Source organism: Trachypithecus francoisi, unplaced genomic scaffold, assembly GCF_009764315.1.
Source record: "Trachypithecus francoisi isolate TF-2019V2 unplaced genomic scaffold, Tfra_2.0 Lachesis_group11, whole genome shotgun sequence".
Lineage (NCBI taxonomy): Eukaryota > Metazoa > Chordata > Mammalia > Primates > Cercopithecidae > Trachypithecus > Trachypithecus francoisi.
The window spans coordinates 90,152,403-90,173,201 of NW_022681456.1; the positions used below are offsets into that span (position 1 = coordinate 90,152,403).

At 34.4% G+C, this 20,799-nt stretch overlaps 1 protein-coding gene across 2 annotated transcripts in view; it reads left to right on the forward strand.

The window, feature by feature from the left end:
- The window catches only part of NELL2 (neural EGFL like 2), a 395,035-nt gene extending 379,957 nt beyond the window's left edge, over positions 1 to 15,078 (forward strand). Inside the window, exons 18-20 of one of the 2 annotated variants that reach the window (XM_033222343.1) lie at positions 580 to 756; positions 2,274 to 2,498; positions 14,373 to 15,078. In XM_033222343.1, coding sequence (XP_033078234.1) covers positions 580 to 756; positions 2,274 to 2,498; positions 14,373 to 14,423 — 453 coding nt within the window. In that variant the 3' untranslated portion in view covers positions 14,424 to 15,078. The remainder of the gene's footprint in view (positions 1 to 579; positions 757 to 2,273; positions 2,499 to 14,372) is intronic. The other variant, XM_033222344.1, reaches the window with a different exon arrangement.
- The last annotated feature ends 5,721 nt before the right edge of the window (positions 15,079 to 20,799 follow it).

Consider the following 20,799-nt stretch of genomic DNA (forward strand, 5'->3'; position numbering starts at 1 on the left):
TCTATATTTCAGTTTTAGATAGGTATTCTGTTATATGTACCTAGTTACAATGAATGCTCAAATTATTTTCAGATGAATAATATTATGTACCAAAAACTCAACTTTCGTAAAAGAAATTAATAACGGTTTATACAAAAACATAGGTGTTAAATACTCCAGAAATTTAGTAATATATATTTTATTAACTATGAAATGTTAAAACACATGCCCTCAAACAAAACAAAATTTAGTTAGTATGCAACTTACCATACTAATATACAAATATATTCTTACATATAAATGAAGACATTTATATACACAGTGGTTATCATTTTATGCTGGTCATTTCTGAAAAAAATATTTTCTGGTCATTTGAGGAGTAGTATGTGGAAAGGAAATTGAAAATCCCCCAGCTTAGGTAATTTTTTTGTGTTAGCTAAAAAAAGAAATGTTAAAGAAAATTTATTATATTGGATAAGCAGTGTGAATTATTTCAACTTCCAAGTCACCATCTGAAATATATGTGTGTGTGTGTGTGTGTGTGTTATTGTATTGAGCAATGGAACTTTTTGGTAACTGCTTTTTTTCTTTTTCATACAGAATGGATTCGTTATGTGTCGACGGATGGTCTGTGACTGTGAGAATCCAACAGTTGACCTTTTTTGCTGCCCTGAATGTGACCCAAGGCTTAGTAGTCAGTGCCTCCATCAAAATGGGGAAACTTTGTACAACAGTGGTGACACCTGGGTCCAGAATTGTCAACAGTGCCGCTGCTTGGTAAATTTAACTACATGAAGTGGAAAGAAAATTTAGGCCCAGAATCTAAATAGGGAACAAACTTTGCCCTCCCCATTTGCCAATACCTAGCACCAGGCCACAGTGTTGACAGTTATAAAAAGTGAGCCTGGTTAGGATGATGAGGTGATAGTTACACGATCACAACCCAAGAAGGAATATTCTGAGGTAGGTGTGGCACAAGGTGTTGAATAGTCTTTCACTGACAGTAATGTCTCTTTCAGAAGTATCTCCATAGCTCAAAAGAAGAAAAGACTCTCCTAGCTTCCCCATTCCTATCCAGTTTAGGCTTACTTAAAGACAATTATTGATAGAATAATGGCATTCATGAAAAAAATATTCTTTTTCCAAGTAGAACTTTTGTTAACCTATTTATATCAGTCATGTTTAGACTTAAAAAACAAAACAACACCCCCACAACCAAAACCGTTTATTTCCTTCTAAAGATTGTTATTTTCATTGCTTCTGGTGGGCACCTTGTTTTGCACGTAATATGGATATGCAATAAATATATATTAGAATTGAATTTCTCTATATATTTATAAAACTTTTACTAGAAACAATAAATAAGAAGAAAGTAATGACTTGTTAAAGCCTTTTTTCAGTTGAACAAATTTCTTGTTTCTTTCTAGTGGTGTAAATGAGAAGGAAAATTGGTCTATGTGTCTTTATAGCAGAAACTTTCACAGAAGATGCTACTTTTAAAGTTATGGCCAGTTTCTTTCTATTTGTGTGAGGTTATTTTTAAGGCAAAGCTTTTTTGTTCCTTCCTTTTTGTACTTTCAACCCAAAAATCAATGGAAAGACCAAGGTCAGTTTCTGTGCCTGAAGGCTGCTTTCATCTCCCAAACCATGAGATTCAGAATTATGAAGAAAATAGGAAACAGGTGGGAACTACATTTTTAAAAAGATCCAATTCACACTATTTTCCTGTGTGGAATTAAAAAGGAGTGAAATCAATTCCTAGGGTTTGTTTTGTTTTGTTTTGTTTTTCAAAGTCTCTACACTGAAAGATATATAAATGAACAAAGAAAAACCATCATATTCCCTTCATATTTTAGTTTATTTCCTTGTAAATGAACAAAACATTCTTTATGCATAAAGGAATGAATAACAGCTTAGAAAAAATAGCGAAAGAATGAAAAAGGTATCACATGGGCAAAAACGTTAAATAAAAACCTCTCTCCTTTGTCATGGGAAAGATGGGGCATGCACATTTTATTGTTTTAAGATAAGTGATTTTTGCTTTGGTTTTATGGGTGTTATTTAAATCCTGAAGATTGTTTCAAAATCAAGCTGCAATACAGAACTCATCATTCTGATAGGGCTTTTGTATTAATACATTCCCTGAAAGATTCATGGGCTTTGTAGATCTAAGTTTAAATATCAGTCAAATAAATTGAGTATTCAGTAAACACTGTGCTCATCTGCTTTTTCCTGGCCTCCCTCCATTTCCTCCTCCCTCTCCCTCTGCCCTTGCACATCTGTTTTTCTTGTAGCAAGGGGAAGTTGATTGTTGGCCCCTGCCTTGCCCAGATGTGGAGTGTGAATTCAGTATTCTCCCAGAGAATGAGTGCTGCCCGCGCTGTGTCACAGACCCTTGCCAGGCCGACACCATCCGCAATGACATCACCAAGACTTGCCTGGACGAGATGAATGTGGTTCGCTTCACCGGGTCCTCTTGGATCAAACATGGCACTGAGTGTACTCTCTGCCAGTGCAAGGTAAACCCCATTACATTTAAATAGTGAGCACTTTGCCAGCTGCACCCAGGGCTCATAGATAATAATGTGCTCGACCTGACAATGGGAAGGTTTTTTTTTCTGTTTATTTTTCAAACATAGATGGGAGGAATGCCACTCAGCTCTATTAGTTCCAAGGCTATCATGGGCATCCCTCTGATGTATGTTCAAGGACAGTGCATGGACTGAAACCAGAATGATCCGTTATTTATATCACCAGAATAGAAACAAGCTACTTAAATTGTCCTAAGTATCTAACTGTACACATCTTTTTAAAAAGCTGAAACAACAAACATCATGTTTCTTCTTTCATGATAGGAGACAATATTGTTTTATTGATTTTTAGCTGGTTCTTTTACAAGGTCCGTAAGATACATAAGCGAAGTAGATTTATTACATTTTCCAAAGTGGAAATCAATGTGGCAAAGATGGGCGTATTTCTTGGTTTGTTATGGTCAGTTACATTGAGTTGAAAAATTTAAGATCTGTTTTTTACCATATTTTATTCATACAGTTGGAGAAAAACCATTACAAAGTTCTTTCACCTTATTCTCATTGGAAAATAGAGCTCTGTGCCTTTTGCTTCAATGAGAGCACAAATACAATGAATGTAGGCAGAGCATATAGAGTTTGTAGATCAGTGACAATGTTGGAAGCATTCTAATTTGATTATTATTTCTATATAAATTTAATCTTGTGGCCATTATGATTTATAGTCATAATTTTGTAATCAACACTAAAACTAAATAAATAACCTAAAGGCTTAACAGTAATAACCAAATAGCAGACGTGTCAGATTTTTCTCAGCATAACATAGCCAGATATCTGTAACTGCTCTGATTTTTTTAAGTGAGCATTTCCATTTTGTAATTTTTATCCTACACAGCAATTTAATTCAGATTCACTTACTACAAATTCTTACCAGAGTAGGTTGAAGTAACAGGACAAAGAAATATAAAATGCTTTAAGCTTTGAGATGCCATTTTTATCTATTTCAAGCTCAAATTTCTAGTTCTTTCAATCAATGCAATTTGTCAATCAATCAAAGCTTTTTGAGTGAACATTTACTGCTGTTTTATGAAATGCATTAGAAAATTTAAAAGTTACTGTTACTAAAAGTTACTAAGAATGTATGTGCAAGGTTCCTTTAATATACATTTAATATGTGTATATTCAATAGTGCATATCTCGAAACTTAGCACTAATGACTAACAGGGAAATACTTTCTGACATTTAATTACCAAATAGAGTTGAGTCCTCTTACACCCTTAATCTTTCTGTGAGATTATTCTTCTGAGCAATAGTGACAAAAATATATATTGAGTGATGAACAAAAATGAAATATAGCACAGAAGGTATTTGCAGTAAGAAAAATGCATATAGTAATAGGCAGAAAAACAACTCAGACTGTTTTCTGGGGTAAAGAATTTGAACGAGCTTGTCATTCACTGCCTTATAAACAACTACTATAATCTCTCAGCTCTTGATAGAAATATATTCCAGAAAGTGTATTTTGATATTAAAGTCATTTCTTCCTGTCAGATAAGTACTGATTTGCAGAAGTTAGTATTAGATACTATTTTCTTTATCTCTTGTTATTAAATATGAGTCATAAAATATGCTCAGTTTTGTCAAATTTATCTCAAATACTAATTTTTATTACACTTATTTTGTGTTATTTTAAAATAAAGTTTATGCAAAACAGGCTTCAGATATTGCCTTAGAGGTAAACATTCTTTACAATTTAGTGCTTTGAAAGCACTATTTTATTTATTACATCTCCATTCTACTCCCCTCTGAGTTATTTGTTTTTAATTGATAAATACACACTGTGTGGGGCATTGTGCTGGTACCAGGTATATAATGATAAGCAGAACCAGACACAGTCACCCCTGGGAGTTATTCTCTATCAGCTTATTATCTGGTACTCTGTTGTTCAATATGCTAGTCAGTAGCCACATGTGGCTATTTATATTTTAATTAAAATTAAATAATATGAAAAATTTAACTTCTTAGTTTCACTGGCCACATTTCAGTTGCACAATAGCCACATGTGGCTACTGGCTGTCATATTAGATAGCACACTGTGTTAGGTCGTTCTCGCTTTGCTATAAAGAAATACTTGAGACTGGGTAATTTACAAAGAAAAGGGGTTTAATTGGCTTACAGTTCTGCAGGCTGTATGGGAAACAGTACCAGGGTCTGCTTCGGGGGAGGCTTCAGGAAGCTTCTACTCATGTGGAAGGCAAAGCAAGAGTGGGCACTTCACATGGCAGAACGAGAGAGAGAGAGAGAGAAAGTTAGTGGGTAGGTGCCACACATTTTAAAATGACCAGATCTCGTGAGAACTCACTATGATGAGAACAGCACCTAGGGGATAATGCTAAGCCATTCAAGAGAAATCTGCCCTTATGTTCCAAACACCTCCCACCAGGTCCCACCTCCAGAATTAGGGATTACAATTCAATATGAGATTTGCATGGGGACAAATATCCAAACTATATCACACACACAAAAAACATTTCTGTTATCACAAAATGTTTTCTTGGACAGGCTTGGTCTAGTGGTCAAGAATGTAGTCTCTGGAATCAGGCTGCCTGGATTCAAAGCCTGGTCAACCTCACTAATTATGTGACCTCAGGGGACATTCATTAATCTGTCTCTAGCTCAGTTTGCTGTCCTTAAAAATGGGAAAAATAATAGTACCTACTTGGGAATTGTAATAGTGCCTACTTGAGAGGGTTACTCTAAGAATTAAGTGACATGATCCACGCAAAAAGTTTCAGACAGTGCTCAACACATAGTAAGCACTCAATAAATGTTGGCTGAGGAGTAACTCCTCAGTAAATGAGATCTAAGAATTAGGAGTTAGTTGGGTAGAAAAGGACAAGTTTTCTTTTCTCTTTTTAAAGGTGTCTTCAAATTTAATTTTCTTAGGTTAAAGGAAAAAAGCCTTCTCCACTCAAAAGTTAAACTCTTGAGTCAAAAATGAATTCAGAAGTTCTCTTTTTCAAAATCTTCTAGAGAAGCACACTTTGGTTAGAACACTTTGAGCTTCAAACAACAAAGAGGGATGTATCCAATTGAGAAATAAGGAGGAAGAAGGGGTTAGGGAGTCCTTTCCTTTAATAGACAATCACTGTGCAGGAAACTGAAAATCAGAAACCAGGGAGCTACTTTAACTCCTAGGGAGACTCTAGATACAATGCTACAGTTACTGAGGTATGGAAGAAATTGGAGTTTTGTAAAGCGATCAAGATCCTCACTTCCTAAATGTTGCCTTCATCTATCAAAAGCTACAAACTTGAAGTTGTGCCAGTGGACCTCTGTTCTAACATTAGAATAGATAACAAGATCTATGGAAAAAATGCCTATAAAAGGGCAATATTATAATAAAGCTTTTAATATATGATCAGGACTTTGCAAATCAATGGAGGGAAAAAAGCATTATTTCACAAATAATGGAATGACTAAATAACAATTTGAGGGAAATAACACACAGTTATAAAAATTATGTTACATATCAAAACAAATTCCACATGGAAAAAGTGTTAAGTATTAAAATAAATTAAAATAAAGAAAATATAATTAAATATTTATCAAAATTCTAGAAGGAGATACTTTTTAAAATTTATCAATGATAAAATATAACTGAAAGAAAAGATTAGTGCTTCTATAGATACATAAAATTAGCACCAAAAAAAAAGTCACAACTACAGACTAAAAAAATAGCTTCAGCAGATTTGGTTTATGTGTTAGATTAAAAACATAAACATTAATAAGAAAAGTACTTACTGCTGGGTGCAGTGGCTCATACCTATAATCCCAACTGCTCAGAAGGCCCACTTGAGCTTAGGCGTTCAAGGCTGCAGTCAGCCATGATCATGCCACTGCACTCCAGCTTGGGTGACAAAGTAAGACCTTGCCCCTAAAGCTTTTTTAAAAAGCAATTATTTCCCCCATAAATAAATCTGCAAAGGATAAATAAACAACTCACTAAAAATACTAAAAGAGGAAATCATTGAGCCTTTAAATAATTGAACCTTAATTGTAAACTAAAATTACAAGTAATTATTTTCATATACTCTAGTAAAGAAGTTTCTCATAATTTCTAATGCTGACAGAGATATACTGGAATTATTAGTTTTGTGCACTGTTAATATCATTAAAAAATACACAGTGCAACACACTATCCCCACCCCCCCCCCCCCCCCACACACACACAAATATATTGTTCTCTTTAATCCCAGGTCTGAGAATCTAACCTAAAGAAATAATCTAAAGTATAAAACAAGCTATATACATGCCAATATCCATCTCAACATTGTCATACAGAATTAAGGAAGAAACTAAAATATCCAACAATAGAACAGTTAAATAAATTATAGTAACTTTGTGTACAATGCAATTATATGATATGTTATACTTATATAATATATTCTAATTATGTATTAGAAGATTATATATTATTATTCAGCTGTTGAAGTGATCACAATGCTTATAATAAAAATTAAGATAAAAATGTTATGTATAATTACATACTCACTTTAATTACAAAAAGTTTGAAAATAAAGGAAATGGACTCCTTTAAAACATACTGAAATATTGACAGTAATAGGATAAAAAAAATAAGTGTAGCTGAAAATTAAAAGTTGACTGTCTTCTAACCTTGATTCGCAAAGGTTAGCATGAAGAGTGGCAAGGACTTCTTTAACAATAAATATAGCCAAAAATAGAAAGGTCTTAAGGAAACTTATTTTACTGTGTCACTATATAAAAATAATTAGAGGCCAGGCGCGGTGGCTCAAGCCTGTAATCCCAGCACTTTGGGAGGCTGAGACGGGCGGATCACGAGGTCAGGAGATCGAGACCATCCTGGCTAACACGGTGAAACCCCGTCTCTACTAAAAAATACAAAAAAAAACTAGCCGGGCGTGGTGGCGGGCGCCTGTAGTCCCAGCTACACGGGAGGCTGAGGCAGGAGAATGGCGTAAACCCGGGAGGCGGAGCTTGCAGTGAGCTGAGATCCGGCCATTGCACTCCAGCCTGGGCGACAGAGCGAGACTCCATCTCAAAAAAAAAAAAAAAAAATAGTTATTTTATGAGTTTTGATGGTAGGTGCTTATTATTCCTAGTAGTCAGACTGAGTTTCAGTGAGTCAGTTTTATTTTCATTTTTATCAAGGTAATATTTATTATAGTGAAATTCACAGTTAAGTATATAGTTTGATGAGTTTGATAAATCAAAATACAGAATATATCCAACAGAATATATCCAGCACTCTAGAGAGCATCTTTGGATCCCCTTTCAGTAACACCTACTTTCAGTAGGCAACTTTAATTTTATTTCTTTGTAATAAATTCATTTTGCCTTTATAAAATTTCATATAAATTGAATTACACAGCTTGTACTCATTTATGTCTTCTATGAATTGACCATTTTATTGCTACGTAATGTCCCTCCTTATCTCTAGCAAGACTTCTTGACTTGAAATTAATTTTGTCTGATATTTATTTAGCCACGCAGTATATTGTTTTGTTCATCTACTTCTAATCTTTCAACGGTTTTATATTTAAAGTGCATTTTTAATAGATAATGTATTGTTCTTATTTTTCACCCAGTGTGCAAATCTGTTATTAAAGTGTTTTGTTTATTTACATTTAATGTAATTTGCGACACTGATGGATTTAGGACTACCATTTTGTCATTTGTTTTCTATTTGTCCCATCTATATTTTATACACCTATTTATCCATTCCTGCCTTCTTTTTCTTTAATAACATTTTTATTTTATTTAAATTGTTCTATTGGATTTTAAACTGTAACTTTTCATATTATTATTTTATTTGTTGTCCTAGGGATTATACTATACATCATTAACTTATTATATTATAATTAGATATAGTATTATACTACTCATATAAAATATAAGAACTTTGCAACATTATAATTTTATCCGCACAGCTTTTGTGCTAAAACAGTAATATATTTTACAACTCTGTTCACTATAAATCCTACAGTTCCATGTTATTATTTTTGCTTTAGTAAGTCTTGTGTCTTTTAAAGAAATTAAGAAAAGAAAAATGGTATATTTTATATTTATTCACATGTAGTAATTGCTCCTTTTTCCACAAGGGATATGTGTTCCAAGACTCCAAGTGGATGCCTGAAACCACAATAGTACTGAACCTTATTAAACCCTATATATGCAATGTTTTTTTCTATACATACATATAATAAAATTTAATTTACATTAGGCACAGTAAGAGATTGACAACAATAACTAATAATAAAATATAATAATTATAATATACTATAATAAAAATTATGTGAATGTGATCTCTCTCTCTCTCTCAGAATGTTTTATCATACATTTTACTCACTTGTTTGGGCTACAGTTGACCACAGGTAACTGAAACTGTGGAAAGATAAACTGCAGATAAGGGAAGACTACCATATTTACCATTTCTGGTACTCTTCATTTCTTCTGACATATTGGAGTCTCCATCTGGTTACATTCCCTTCAGCTTGAGTAACACTCCTTAGCATTTTCCTTATTGCAGATGTGCTTGTAACAAGTTCTTTCAACTCTTAATTTATCTGAAAATGTCTTTATATTTCAAGAATATTTTCACTGGATATAGAATTCAGGATTGACAGATTTGTTTCCAGAACTTTAAAGGTGATATTCTATCATTTTCTAGTTTCCATTGTTTCTGATACAGTGATCATTTGTTTTTTTATTCCCTTGTATGCAGTATTTCTTTTTTCCCCCACTTTTTCCTTTCGTGATTCTCTATCTTTGTTTTTAGTAGTTTGACTATGATGTGCTTAGGTCTGATCTCTTTTTTTGGTCTTTATTTTCTTTGGTGTTTGCTGGGCTTTTTGAATATCTAAGTTGATATCATTTCACCAAACTTGAGAAAAGTTGAGCCACTGTTTTTTCACATATTTTGTCTGCCACATCTTTTTCTCTCATAGTTTTCTGAGACTCCAGTTAAACATTTGTTTAGATGGTTTAATTATCCTAAAAGTCACTAAAGCTCTATTTTTATTTCAATATTTTTGTCTTTGTTTTATGGACTGGATAATTTCTATTGCTTTGTCTTCAAATTTACTGACTTTTTCTTCTGCCATCTCTAATCTGCTATTAGGTTGGTCTAGTGAATCTTTTCATTTCAGATATTGCATTTTTCAGTTCCAGAATTTCCACTTAATTTTTAATAGTTTAATTTCTCTGCCAAGCTTTGCTATTTGTTCATTCATTATGACCATATCTTTTTACATTTTTGAGCAAATTTATGATAGATACCTTCCAGTCTTTGCTAATTACAACATCTGGATCATCTTTGAGTCATTTGCCATTCACTACTTTTTCTCTTCGTTAGGAGCCACATTTTCCATTTTTCTTCACATGTCTATTAATTTTTATAATATATTGGATATGATGGATGATATGTTTTATAGACCATAGGTTCCATTGGCTTCTTGTGAAAACTGTTTCTGTTCTAGCAGGTTGTAAATTATTGGCCAATAACCTGGCACTTATTGAAGGTTGGCTTTACACCAGTTAGGAAGGTCTGTTTCAAATTTACCTTTAGTTTTAGCGTGAATCTCTTAATATATAGGTGTTGTTTTACTCCTAATCATGGCCCTTTTGAGCCTTCAATTGAAAGCTTGAATTGTTTGTTTGTTTTTTTCCTTGTATGTTTGGTTGATGCATGGTGGTTGCACATATTTGTGGGGTACAGAGTGATATTTTGATACATATGTACGGTGTGTAATTATCAGGGCAATTAGGGTATTTTTACCTCAAGAATTTATTACTTCTTGTTGGGAACATTCAACAATCCTTTATTCTAGATTTTTGAAAATATACAATGAATTATTATTAGTTATATTTATCCTACAGTGTTATAGAACACTAGAACTTATTCCTGCTATCCAGCTGTGTAATTTTGTATCCTTTAACCAACATCTTCCTATCCTCCTCTCCCCTATACTCCTCCTAGCTTCTGATAACCATAATTCTTCTTCTATAAGATGAATTTTTTTAGCTCTAACATATGAGAGAGAACACATAGTCTGTATCTTTCTGCACCTGGCTTATTTCACATAATGTCCTCCAAGGCTCATCCATGTTGTTGAAAATGACAAGATTTCATTCTTCTTATGTCTGGATGGTATTCCATTGTGGATATATGCCACATTTTCTTTGTTCATTCATCTGTTGATATATATTTAGGTTGATTACATATCTTGGTGATTGTGAATAATGCTGCATAGGGGTTCAGATATATCTTCAATAAACTGATTTTTTTTCCTTTCAGTAGAAACCCAGTAGTGAGATTGCTGTATCATGTGTTAGGTCTATTTTAGTTTTTTGAGAAACTTTCATACTGTTTTTTATAACGGCTATACTAATTTACAGTCCCACCAACAGTGCATAAGGGTTCCTGTTTCTCTGCATCCTCACCAGCATTTGTAATTTGTTCTTTTTAATAAAAGCTGTTCTAACTGGAGGGAGATGATAGCTCATTGTGGTTTTGACCTGCATTTCCCTGATGATTAGTGATGTTGAACCTTTTTAATATATGTGTTGGTCATTTGTATGACTTCTTTTCAGCAATTTCTATTCAAATCCTTTGCCCATTTTTAATTGGATTACTTGCAGTATTTTGCGGTTATCTGAGTTCCTTGTACATTCTGGATATGAGTCCCTTGTCAGATGAATAGTTTGCAAATATTTTCTTCCATTCTGCAAGTTTTCTCTTCATTCTGTTGATTGTTTTCTTTACTGTGCAGAAGCTTTTTAGTTTGATATAGTCTCATTTATCTATTTTTGTTTTTGTTGCCTGTGCTTTTGTGGTCTCACCCATAAAATATTTTCCTAGACCTGTGTCCTGAAGCATTTGTCTTATGTTTTCTTCTAGTAGTTTTATAGTTGCAGGTATTAATACTACATGTAAATCTTTAATCCATTTTTAGTTTATGTTTTGTAGGTGGTGAGAGATAGAAGTCTAAGGAAAGCTTAAATTGCTTATCAATCCTTTATAGCTTTGAAGGACACAGATTTGACGCACTGCTTCAGTGAGCAGCATCTGAAAGCTCTTCTCATATCTTTCAACCTTCAAACTGTGGCTCTCTTGATTTTCTCTTTAGAATCTCTTCTGCAACTCAAAGATCAGCCAAGGATTTGAGAGGAGTTTGTTTACTGATTCACTGCTTCTTTTATAGATATTTCCCCCTCAATTTCCAGCCACTCTGACAACCCCCAAGCTGTCCTCTGACACCTCAGTGAGATTGTGGCTTTCTGCTTTCCTTATAGTTATCTCAAGCTGCACAGACTAGGGAGTGCCCTAAGGGGAAATACCAAGTGAAAACAACACTCGCACAGTACCTTTCCCTTCTTTCAAAGATTGAAACTGCTGTAGTGTCTGCCTGATACTCTCCATTGCTTTCAATTGTTATTTTTGTATTTTGTTCAGACTTTGTAGTTGTTAATCTGTAGGAGGGTTAGTCTTATATAAGAAACTATGCTATCAGTAAAACTGGAACCCAAGTAGGGTGTTTTATTAGTTGTCCATGCTTCCCTAATTAAGGAGCTGCCATTGATATGGTTTGTAGAATCCTGTTGTAGCAGAATCTATCCTTATGGAACAAGCAATGCACTCCTGGAAGATTTTAGAAAACAAAGAGTCCCTTCCTAAGACATACTTACGGGTGCAATACTAATGGTTTCTTCCCCAGAGGGTTCTAATGCTAATTGCACATACTCAATGATGGAAGGCTCCAGAAATTTCCTAATTATATTTCTGCTCCAAAGCCATATAATTTGAGGAGCTGAAATTCCCAGGAACTGGTACTCCCATCACTTTATTGGGCCAATGAATTAGGAAAGATTGTGTGACCTGGTTATGGTCAGAAAACCTGTGCCTCTGAGCCAGCACCTCGAAGTGGCCTTTGGCAGACAGGAGAGGCAAAGGTGGTTCCAGCCTGGGGCATCTTGGAGATTCTGGGGCACAGCTGAGTTCTACAAGTCTCATTCGAACAGTTCTGTCTCTAGGAATATGTTAGGGGCTGGAGATATGATGACAAAACTTTAAAATGCCACTAGAGGTCTAAGAAATGGTTGAGTCTGTCACTGTCAGAATATGAACTCAGCTTAATAATAACTTAGAAAAGATGAGAGTAAGTTAAATTGATAATATTCTTCTTGGATATATACTGGCTTTTCCCTCGTTTGGTGTGCTTTAGCAAAGGCTGGAGTATCAAAATCTTTTCAGATTTCCTCTTATAGAAACAAAGACGCTTTCGATTTTTATCATGTTAAAGTATTATACATTTCAATCATCAAAAGCCAATTTTCTGAGAGAAACTATATAATGGAGGATGTATTTTAGAGTCAGGCTAGCCTGAATTTTAATCCTAGCTCTACCATGTACTAGCTGTGTGATTTTGTACATGATATTTAAGCTTTCTGATCTTTAGTTTCTGAATCTAAAACACGTGACTATTAATAGGAATCCCACTGGGAATGCTATCAGGTTGAAATCAGATAATGTATTTTAAATGCCTGACAAAGTGTCTGCCACAGAGTACACACTTAAGGAGTAGAGGGATATTATCACCATCACGGTTTTAGAAACGATATTAACGTTATTGTATGAGTTAGCTGGTTGAGAAAAGTAAGAGTGCAGGGAATCAATAGAATAGGATAGAAGATTTTTCGTCTTTGTACAACACTATATTGTTGTGACACCTTATATCGAAAACTAATTCTGCATATCTGGCCCTTCCCTGCCTATTTATCCTATTTCATCATCACAGTTTTCTTCCCCAACTGAAAATTCTTACCCAAAGCTTTTGTTCAGTTTCTTAACTACACAAAACTCTCCTCATTTCAAAGCCTCTCCTTATGCTGGTTCCTGCACGTTTGGCCACCTTTTCATGCAGTCACCAGGTCTCGGTTTAAATATCACCTCACAGAATAGTCTACCCTGGCCACTGACTAAGTAGCTAGTCTTTTATTAATCTCACACCACCACCTAATTTATTTCCTTTTGTCTTAGTCAGTTCAGGCTGCTGTAACAGAATACCATAGACTGGGTGGCTTAAACAACAGAAGTTCATTCCTCACAATTCTGGAGGCTGAGAAATTCATTTATCACACTCCAAGATCCATACCCTGGCAGATCTGGTATCTGGCAAGGACGCACTTCCTGTTTGCAGACGGCCATTTCTCGTTGTATCACATGGTAGATGGAGAGAGAGGACGCATGTGTTCTCATTTTTTTTATGAGGGCACTGATCCCATTCATGAGCGCTCTACCCTCATTCACTAATTACCTCTCAAAGGCTTTACCTCTTAATACCATCACACTGAGGGGTAGGATTTCAACATGTGGATTGTAAGAGGATGCAAACATTTAGTTCACAGCACCTTTTTAGCACTTTTCACAAGTTTTGATTGTATGTTGTCTTGGTAATTACTAGTTTTCTCCCTTATAAACTGCAAACCCTGCTCTGTGAGAGTAGTGACCATGTCTGCTTTATTTATTAATATATGTAGTGCTTACATAGACTCAGTACGTATTTTGCAAATAAATAAAAGAACAAATGTGATACAGAGGATGCCAATGGGTAAAGTCAGTTTATGGCTTCCCACAAATGCAATGGACATAATAATTGAGTTGGCAATAGTAGAATTATGAAAAGTGATTGGGCCATTGAATTTTTAGGAATGCAGAAATAAACTATACAGTTTTATTTGTACGTACCAATCCATAAATGTGATCATTTACTAATGGCTTAAAAATTCATACTCTGTTCTTCTTTCTACTTTTTTTAAATCTAGAATGGCCACATCTGTTGCTCAGTGGATCCACAGTGCCTTCAGGAACTGTGAAGTTAACTGTCTCATGGGAGATTTCTGTTAAAAGAATGTTCTTTCATTAAAAAGACCAAAAAAAGTTAAAACTTAAATTGGGTGATTTGTGGGCAGCTAAATGCAGCTTTGTTAATAGCTGAGTGAACTTTCAATTATGAAATTTGTGGAGCTTGACAAAATCACAAAAGGAAAATTACTGGGGCACAATTAGACCTCAAGTCTGCCTCTACTGTGTCTGACATCACCATGTAGAAGAATGGGCGTGGAATATACACCGTGACATCCTGCTGCTGGATAGAAAGCCTGAGCCCATTGGATCTGTGAAAGTCTCTAGCTTCACTGGTGCAGAAAATTTTCCTCTAGATCAGAATCTTCACGAATCGGTTAGGTTCCTCACTGCAAGAAATAAAATGTCAGGCAGTGAATGAATTATATTTTCAGAAGTAAAGCAAAGAAGCTATAACATGTTATGTACAGTACTCTGAAAAGAAATCTGAAACAAGTTATTGTAATGATAAAAATAATGCACAGGCATGGTTACTTAATATTTTCTAACAGGAAAAGTCATCCCTATTTCCTTGTTTTACTGCACTTAATATTATTTGATTGAATTTGTTCAGTATAAGCTCGTTCTTGTGCAAAATTAAATAAATATTTCTCTTACCGTATAACACATGTGAGTCTGAATATCTTGTTTAATATGTTCCTCTTTTCTACAGATGATTCACTATAAAAATTGCATTCTAGTTCTGCTGATGATAAACTCCTGTTATGCTATTTCCAAATTGAAAGTTGCTATTTCTAAATTTCCAAATTGAAAATGATATGCCTAAGTAAGGGATGTGATGGATAACTTAGTTCTTCCTCTCTAGCTCCTCCGTTTCAGCCTTTCTACCCTGCTCTGCCTCCTGGGGTGGCTGATCTATACAGACCCTAATGGTGGGTTCCTTTGTCCTCTTGATTCTTGTCTGGTTTCTATTATACTGCAGCAGGAAACACTGCTGGCATATTAGGAAGAAGTAAAGTTTGGATATTTATTCTGCTGGCTCCCTTCCTGCCTGGTCACTGCCGTGATTTGGTGTGTCACCTTACTGAAGGCTATATCTCTTGAAAGGTACTCCTCTCTGTCTCACTGCCCACTCCAGGTTCTGATAACTTCTACTGTTTGCATCTTCTGGCTTAGGGATAGTAACAGCTCTGGCTATTCTGTCCTTGGGAGGTAACTGTCCAATCTTATTTTCTCTATTTCTAGTCGTATCTTTATAAACGGTCACTTTGTTATACTCTTTAATTAACCAGCTTGAATGTGCCATCTGTTTCCTGCCAGGATCCTAACTGATACACATAAGGAGAAGAGTATGTGAGGTTGGGAATGTCTTCAAGAATTGGTCCTTCGCGTTTTGATATAAAATTTTTTTAATCTCAAAGTTAAAAGAGATTATGATATTAATTACATGTTAAATTTTTTGATGCACCAGAATCTCAGAGGGGATAAAAGTAAATGTCCTGAAACTCAATAAAGGAAGCTAATCCAATATTGCCCTGTTGTGTTTTACACTAGGGTGAAAAGGAAATACAAGTATTGTCAAATTAATTTTAGAAGCATAGAGGTATTTTTTTTTTAAATTAAAATGAACACAAGGTGACCACCGCAAGCTACAGAAATGATACAGTGGCTTTTAACTGTTCACTCACTATTGCTATGGAAACAACCAAGCAAGAGCTGAGTTGAAAGATAATTCAAAAATGTCTTCATACTTTGGCATGGTAATATTTACTGAATGTGTAAAATCAAGTATCTACATTCCCTGAATTTATCATAAATGATTTTTCTGTAGCCTTTTTATATTTAACTTAATTCAATAGAGCATAAGGTTTATTTTTTTATCAGCTGTATTACAATGGTAAATAGCAATTTAGCTTCCAAGAAGATATCTATTAATTTGAGGTTTTTTCAGGTTATTTTTTTCCTTATATAGCTTTGTGATTTCATATTGGATCCTCCTGAAAAGGTATATTTTACTCATTTTTATGAGGAGAGTAAGAAATTATGTGTGCAGGAAAGTGTGTGTGTGTGTGTGTGTACACCCATATAGATACATATTCGTCATTTAGACATCTTATGTCCTACTGGAAGGAGAAGCAAGGCTGGAATTTTATATTACAAATCTTTTGGAAATCTTTGTAGGACTCTGGGTATATTGGTGGCTTGCACATCCTTGGTTTCTATAAGCCACTGAGTGAAAGAAAACTCGTAGTTAAGAAGAAAAGAAGGAAAAAATAAGACTATGAAAGACTATGATAATTCAGCGACTGGTAAAGCAATACATATGTTCAGATTGAATTTTTTTTTCTTCAAGGTTTATTCCACAAATAGTAGATTCCCCAGGAGAATTACTGTTTTATGTGGAGACCCTGGGCAAGCAGTAATCAATTGTTTCTTAAGAACTTTGTCCCTTCAAAAAGAGAAGGTTAATGCCCTGTTTCTCAATCTGATGATAATTGGCAGAATGCCATGGCTGAGTTATGCCAATATTAAGGGAAAGTGAGAACTAAGAAGCACAAATTTAATTTGAGGGTGCTTAGCTCCTTTAAGGGCAGGCCGTGGTGAAAATAGTCTTTACTCAATTTTCTTTATTTCCTGTTTTCTGCAAAAATAAAAAAATATATATTTAGCTATGATTCCTTGGTTTAGTAACCTATATAGTTTATCTCCCTTTTTAAAAGACTGCCGTATTGCTTTTTTAGTTTGCCTTATATAATGGTAAAAAGAATCATGCATTTGTTCAATTATACTGCAATATCATGGAACCCTTTCATCCTCCCCATAACTTGGTTATCTATAGCCAAAGTTGAAACACCCTGTAAATTGCCTTTACAAAATGAACGGTATATCAAAGCTCTGAAACAGCAGTCAATACTCTTGAGTGTTGGAGTAGCAGAACTTGTTCAGTTGAATAAAACTGAGGTTACATCTACTGAATAAAAGATGAGCTTCAGTTCACTAAGCGTGACCTCATCTATCAAAGCTCCACAATGCTGACTAGTTAGGACTTCCTCTGAAGGTCGGCACATCCCACAGATACCTGCATGGTCCAAGTCCTATTGATATAAATAGCTTAAAGACTGACAATACCAACTGTTCTTAAAGAAAGACTTTTTACTTTCTGTTTTTTCAAATGTAGAGTGTTGTAGCTCAACAGTAAATTTATCTCTGAGAGTGTCATGCCAAAAGCATCCCTGAAGACAATAAGTGGATGCTGTGCTCTGTACCCGCTTTTTTCACTGTGGTGCCTGGACACTCCCCGTCTGCGGTCGCTGTTGCAGTGGAGTTGGCTCCTTGTAGTCTTACTGACATTTCATTACTACACAATTTTCTACCCTAGAATTCAACATTTTCTGTAAAGGACTTCTCACCTCTTTGCAGAATAATTGTCCTTACTTAACAGACCTGCAGGTAGAAAGTCAGGAATTCCTTGGGCTATAGTAGCTCTGCATTGGTGGTGACATAAATAGTCAAGGAATAGAACTATTGAAGAACTTTGGAACAGGATAATCTGAGTTGCAGTTTCTTGTATTCTCTCTAAGTGCCAGGCTGGGACAACTCTCCTACATCTGTTGTCTTTGTATTGGTATTAAATAATTGTTCACAGAGATAGTTTGCATGACAGATTCTGAAATTTTTATTTATTCCAAATGATGGATGGCACACTGTGTTACTGCCACCAATATATTGCATTTAAAACGTGACCTCCTATTTATCTCCAATGTTAGGTGTTTTAGAAAAGCAGCCTGAAATAAGAATATAGTGCTATGTAAAGGCAGAAATGATAGTGAGTTTAAGTTTATTTTTAAGGCTTTTTCTCTTTCTTTCACAAAACCACAGCCATAGAGAAAGAAGGGAATAATAATGAACAAAGTATGTGCAGAACGTAAGCATTCATTTATTGCTGACTCATGAAGTACATGTCCTAATGGAAGGGAAAGAAAATTAACAAATAAATAGATACCATATCAGGTGGTGATAAGAGCCATGAAGAAAAGTTAAGCTGGCTTGGGTTGCTGTTGTGGAGAGGGGTGATCGTTTAGGTCGGTTGGGCAGGAAGTCTTCTCTATAATAAAATAGTATTGGGACAAATACTTGGATGAGGTCAGAGCACGAGCCATTTTCATACCTGGAGAGAAGGAATTACAAGCAGAGGGAGCTGCGTGCACAGGTCTGAAGTGGAAGCACACTTACATGTCTTGAGTGGAATGAGAATGCTGAAACATGTAGAAGATTCTCTCAGAGGAGTGACCAAATCAGGTTCTCCAAGGCCATGGTTAGGGATTTGTGTCTTTATTCTTAGTGACATAGGAGGCATTAGTGAGCTTTGAGCATCGGTGCTATAATATGACAGGTAAAATGATCTGTCTTGTTACTATGTTGAGAATAAATAGAGGTGGAGTAATGAAGGGTGTTGGTGAACATGTACTCAGGAGGCACATTCATACCACAGAATTTCAGACAAGAGAATAATGGTTTGGACTAGGATGGTAATAATGAGAACCAAAAGGATTTAACATGAAAGAATATTCAATTTAATGAAATGGGCAGAAATGTCACAAAAATGTCAATTCTCCCCAGTAGTTCTAATTTTTAAAAATGTTATTTTAAGGTAATGCTAAACTATTATAGAAAAACAAATGTCCAAGAATAGCCAGGAATACTTTGAGAAAAGATTATATTTGGAGACAGGGGATACTTATCCTATCACATATCAAGAAGGTATAAAGCTATAGGAATTAAGAGTCATTGCTTCAGGAATAAACAATCTGGATAACATGAACATTTTCATCAAAACCTCAGAAACCATCCTATATACATATAGATACTTGATAGAAGATAGAAGTTACACTGAGCGAGGCTGTAAAAATTGATTATGGGAAAACAAAAACATAGACATTGATCCTTATTTCATAAAAATAAATTCCACATAGGTGAAAAACCAAAATGTGAAAAATACAATAAATTTATGCAAAAAAATTAGGAGAATTGTTTTTGGCTTTAGAATTTTTTAAATAAACTCAAAAAGTATATATATATATGCATGTATATATATATACACATATATACACTCACATGTGTATGTGTGTATATATATATATATAAGAATGTGTGTGTGTATATACATGTGCTAAAAAGAAGAAAAGTACAATGCCTCCAACAGAAAAATAATCAGAAGCAATACCTAGGTATGCTACAAGAAAGGAAATCCCCGAATGACTAATAAGCATATAAAATTTGCTTAGGCTCACTAGTAATCAGGTAAATGTATGTTAAAACCACAATGACACAATCGGGAGAAATGACAAAAGTAAAAAGTAATATAACACCAGATATTGGTGAGCATATGAAACAACAGGAGTACTATTCTTCTACACTATACATACACCTCCAAACCAGTTTGGAGGGTAACTTTGCAATGCCTAAAGTTGAAGATGTGCACCCCTCATAACCCAGCATACTCCTAGGTACATGATCTAGAGCTGCACTGTTCAATGCAGCAGCCACTGGCCGTTTGTAGCTATTAAATTAAAATGTGTTAAAATTAAATTACATTCAGTTCTCCATTTGTGTGAGCCACATTTCAAGGGCTCAGTAGCTACTCTGTGACTAGTTACTACTCTGTTGGGCAGCACAATGGACATTTCTATAATTGTAAAATGTTCTATTCAACAGTAGTGATGTAGAAGAATTCTCATACACATGGACAAGATGTTTATAACAGCTTTATTTGTAATAACAAAATACTGGAAACCACTCAAATGTTAATCAATACAGTCATTGATAAACAAAATGGAATATGTTTATACTTCAGAATACTCAAATGAAAATAAATAAAACTACACATACCAACATGAGTGAGTCTCACAAACAATGTTTAGAAAAATTACAATGTAGAATATACATGCGTAACAAGGAATGCATTTTTTAAATGTTATAATTTTGATAATCTGCAAAATTTTAAATGTGAAAAACAACCTATATGTGGTGTAGACATATATTTATGCATGTGTAAGTATTTTACATTTTGTGGGAATAATAGACATCAAATCAGGATAGTAGTTATCCTAAGAGTTGGAAGAGGGGTGCCAGGTACACAGATGCATAACTATGTTGCTAATGTGTATTCCAGTTATTTCAAAATAATACTATTTCTAACATTCAAAAATGAGTTTACAAATTGATTAAACATATTTATATTTTATATGTTTTTATATTTCCATTTTATAAATACATATATTTAATAAAATATATATATACAAATTTACCCTAAATATATATGCCTATATTTTCCTAACTAAGCCAGTTAGTTTTTCACAAGCATGTAAAAATATCACAAGATTTATC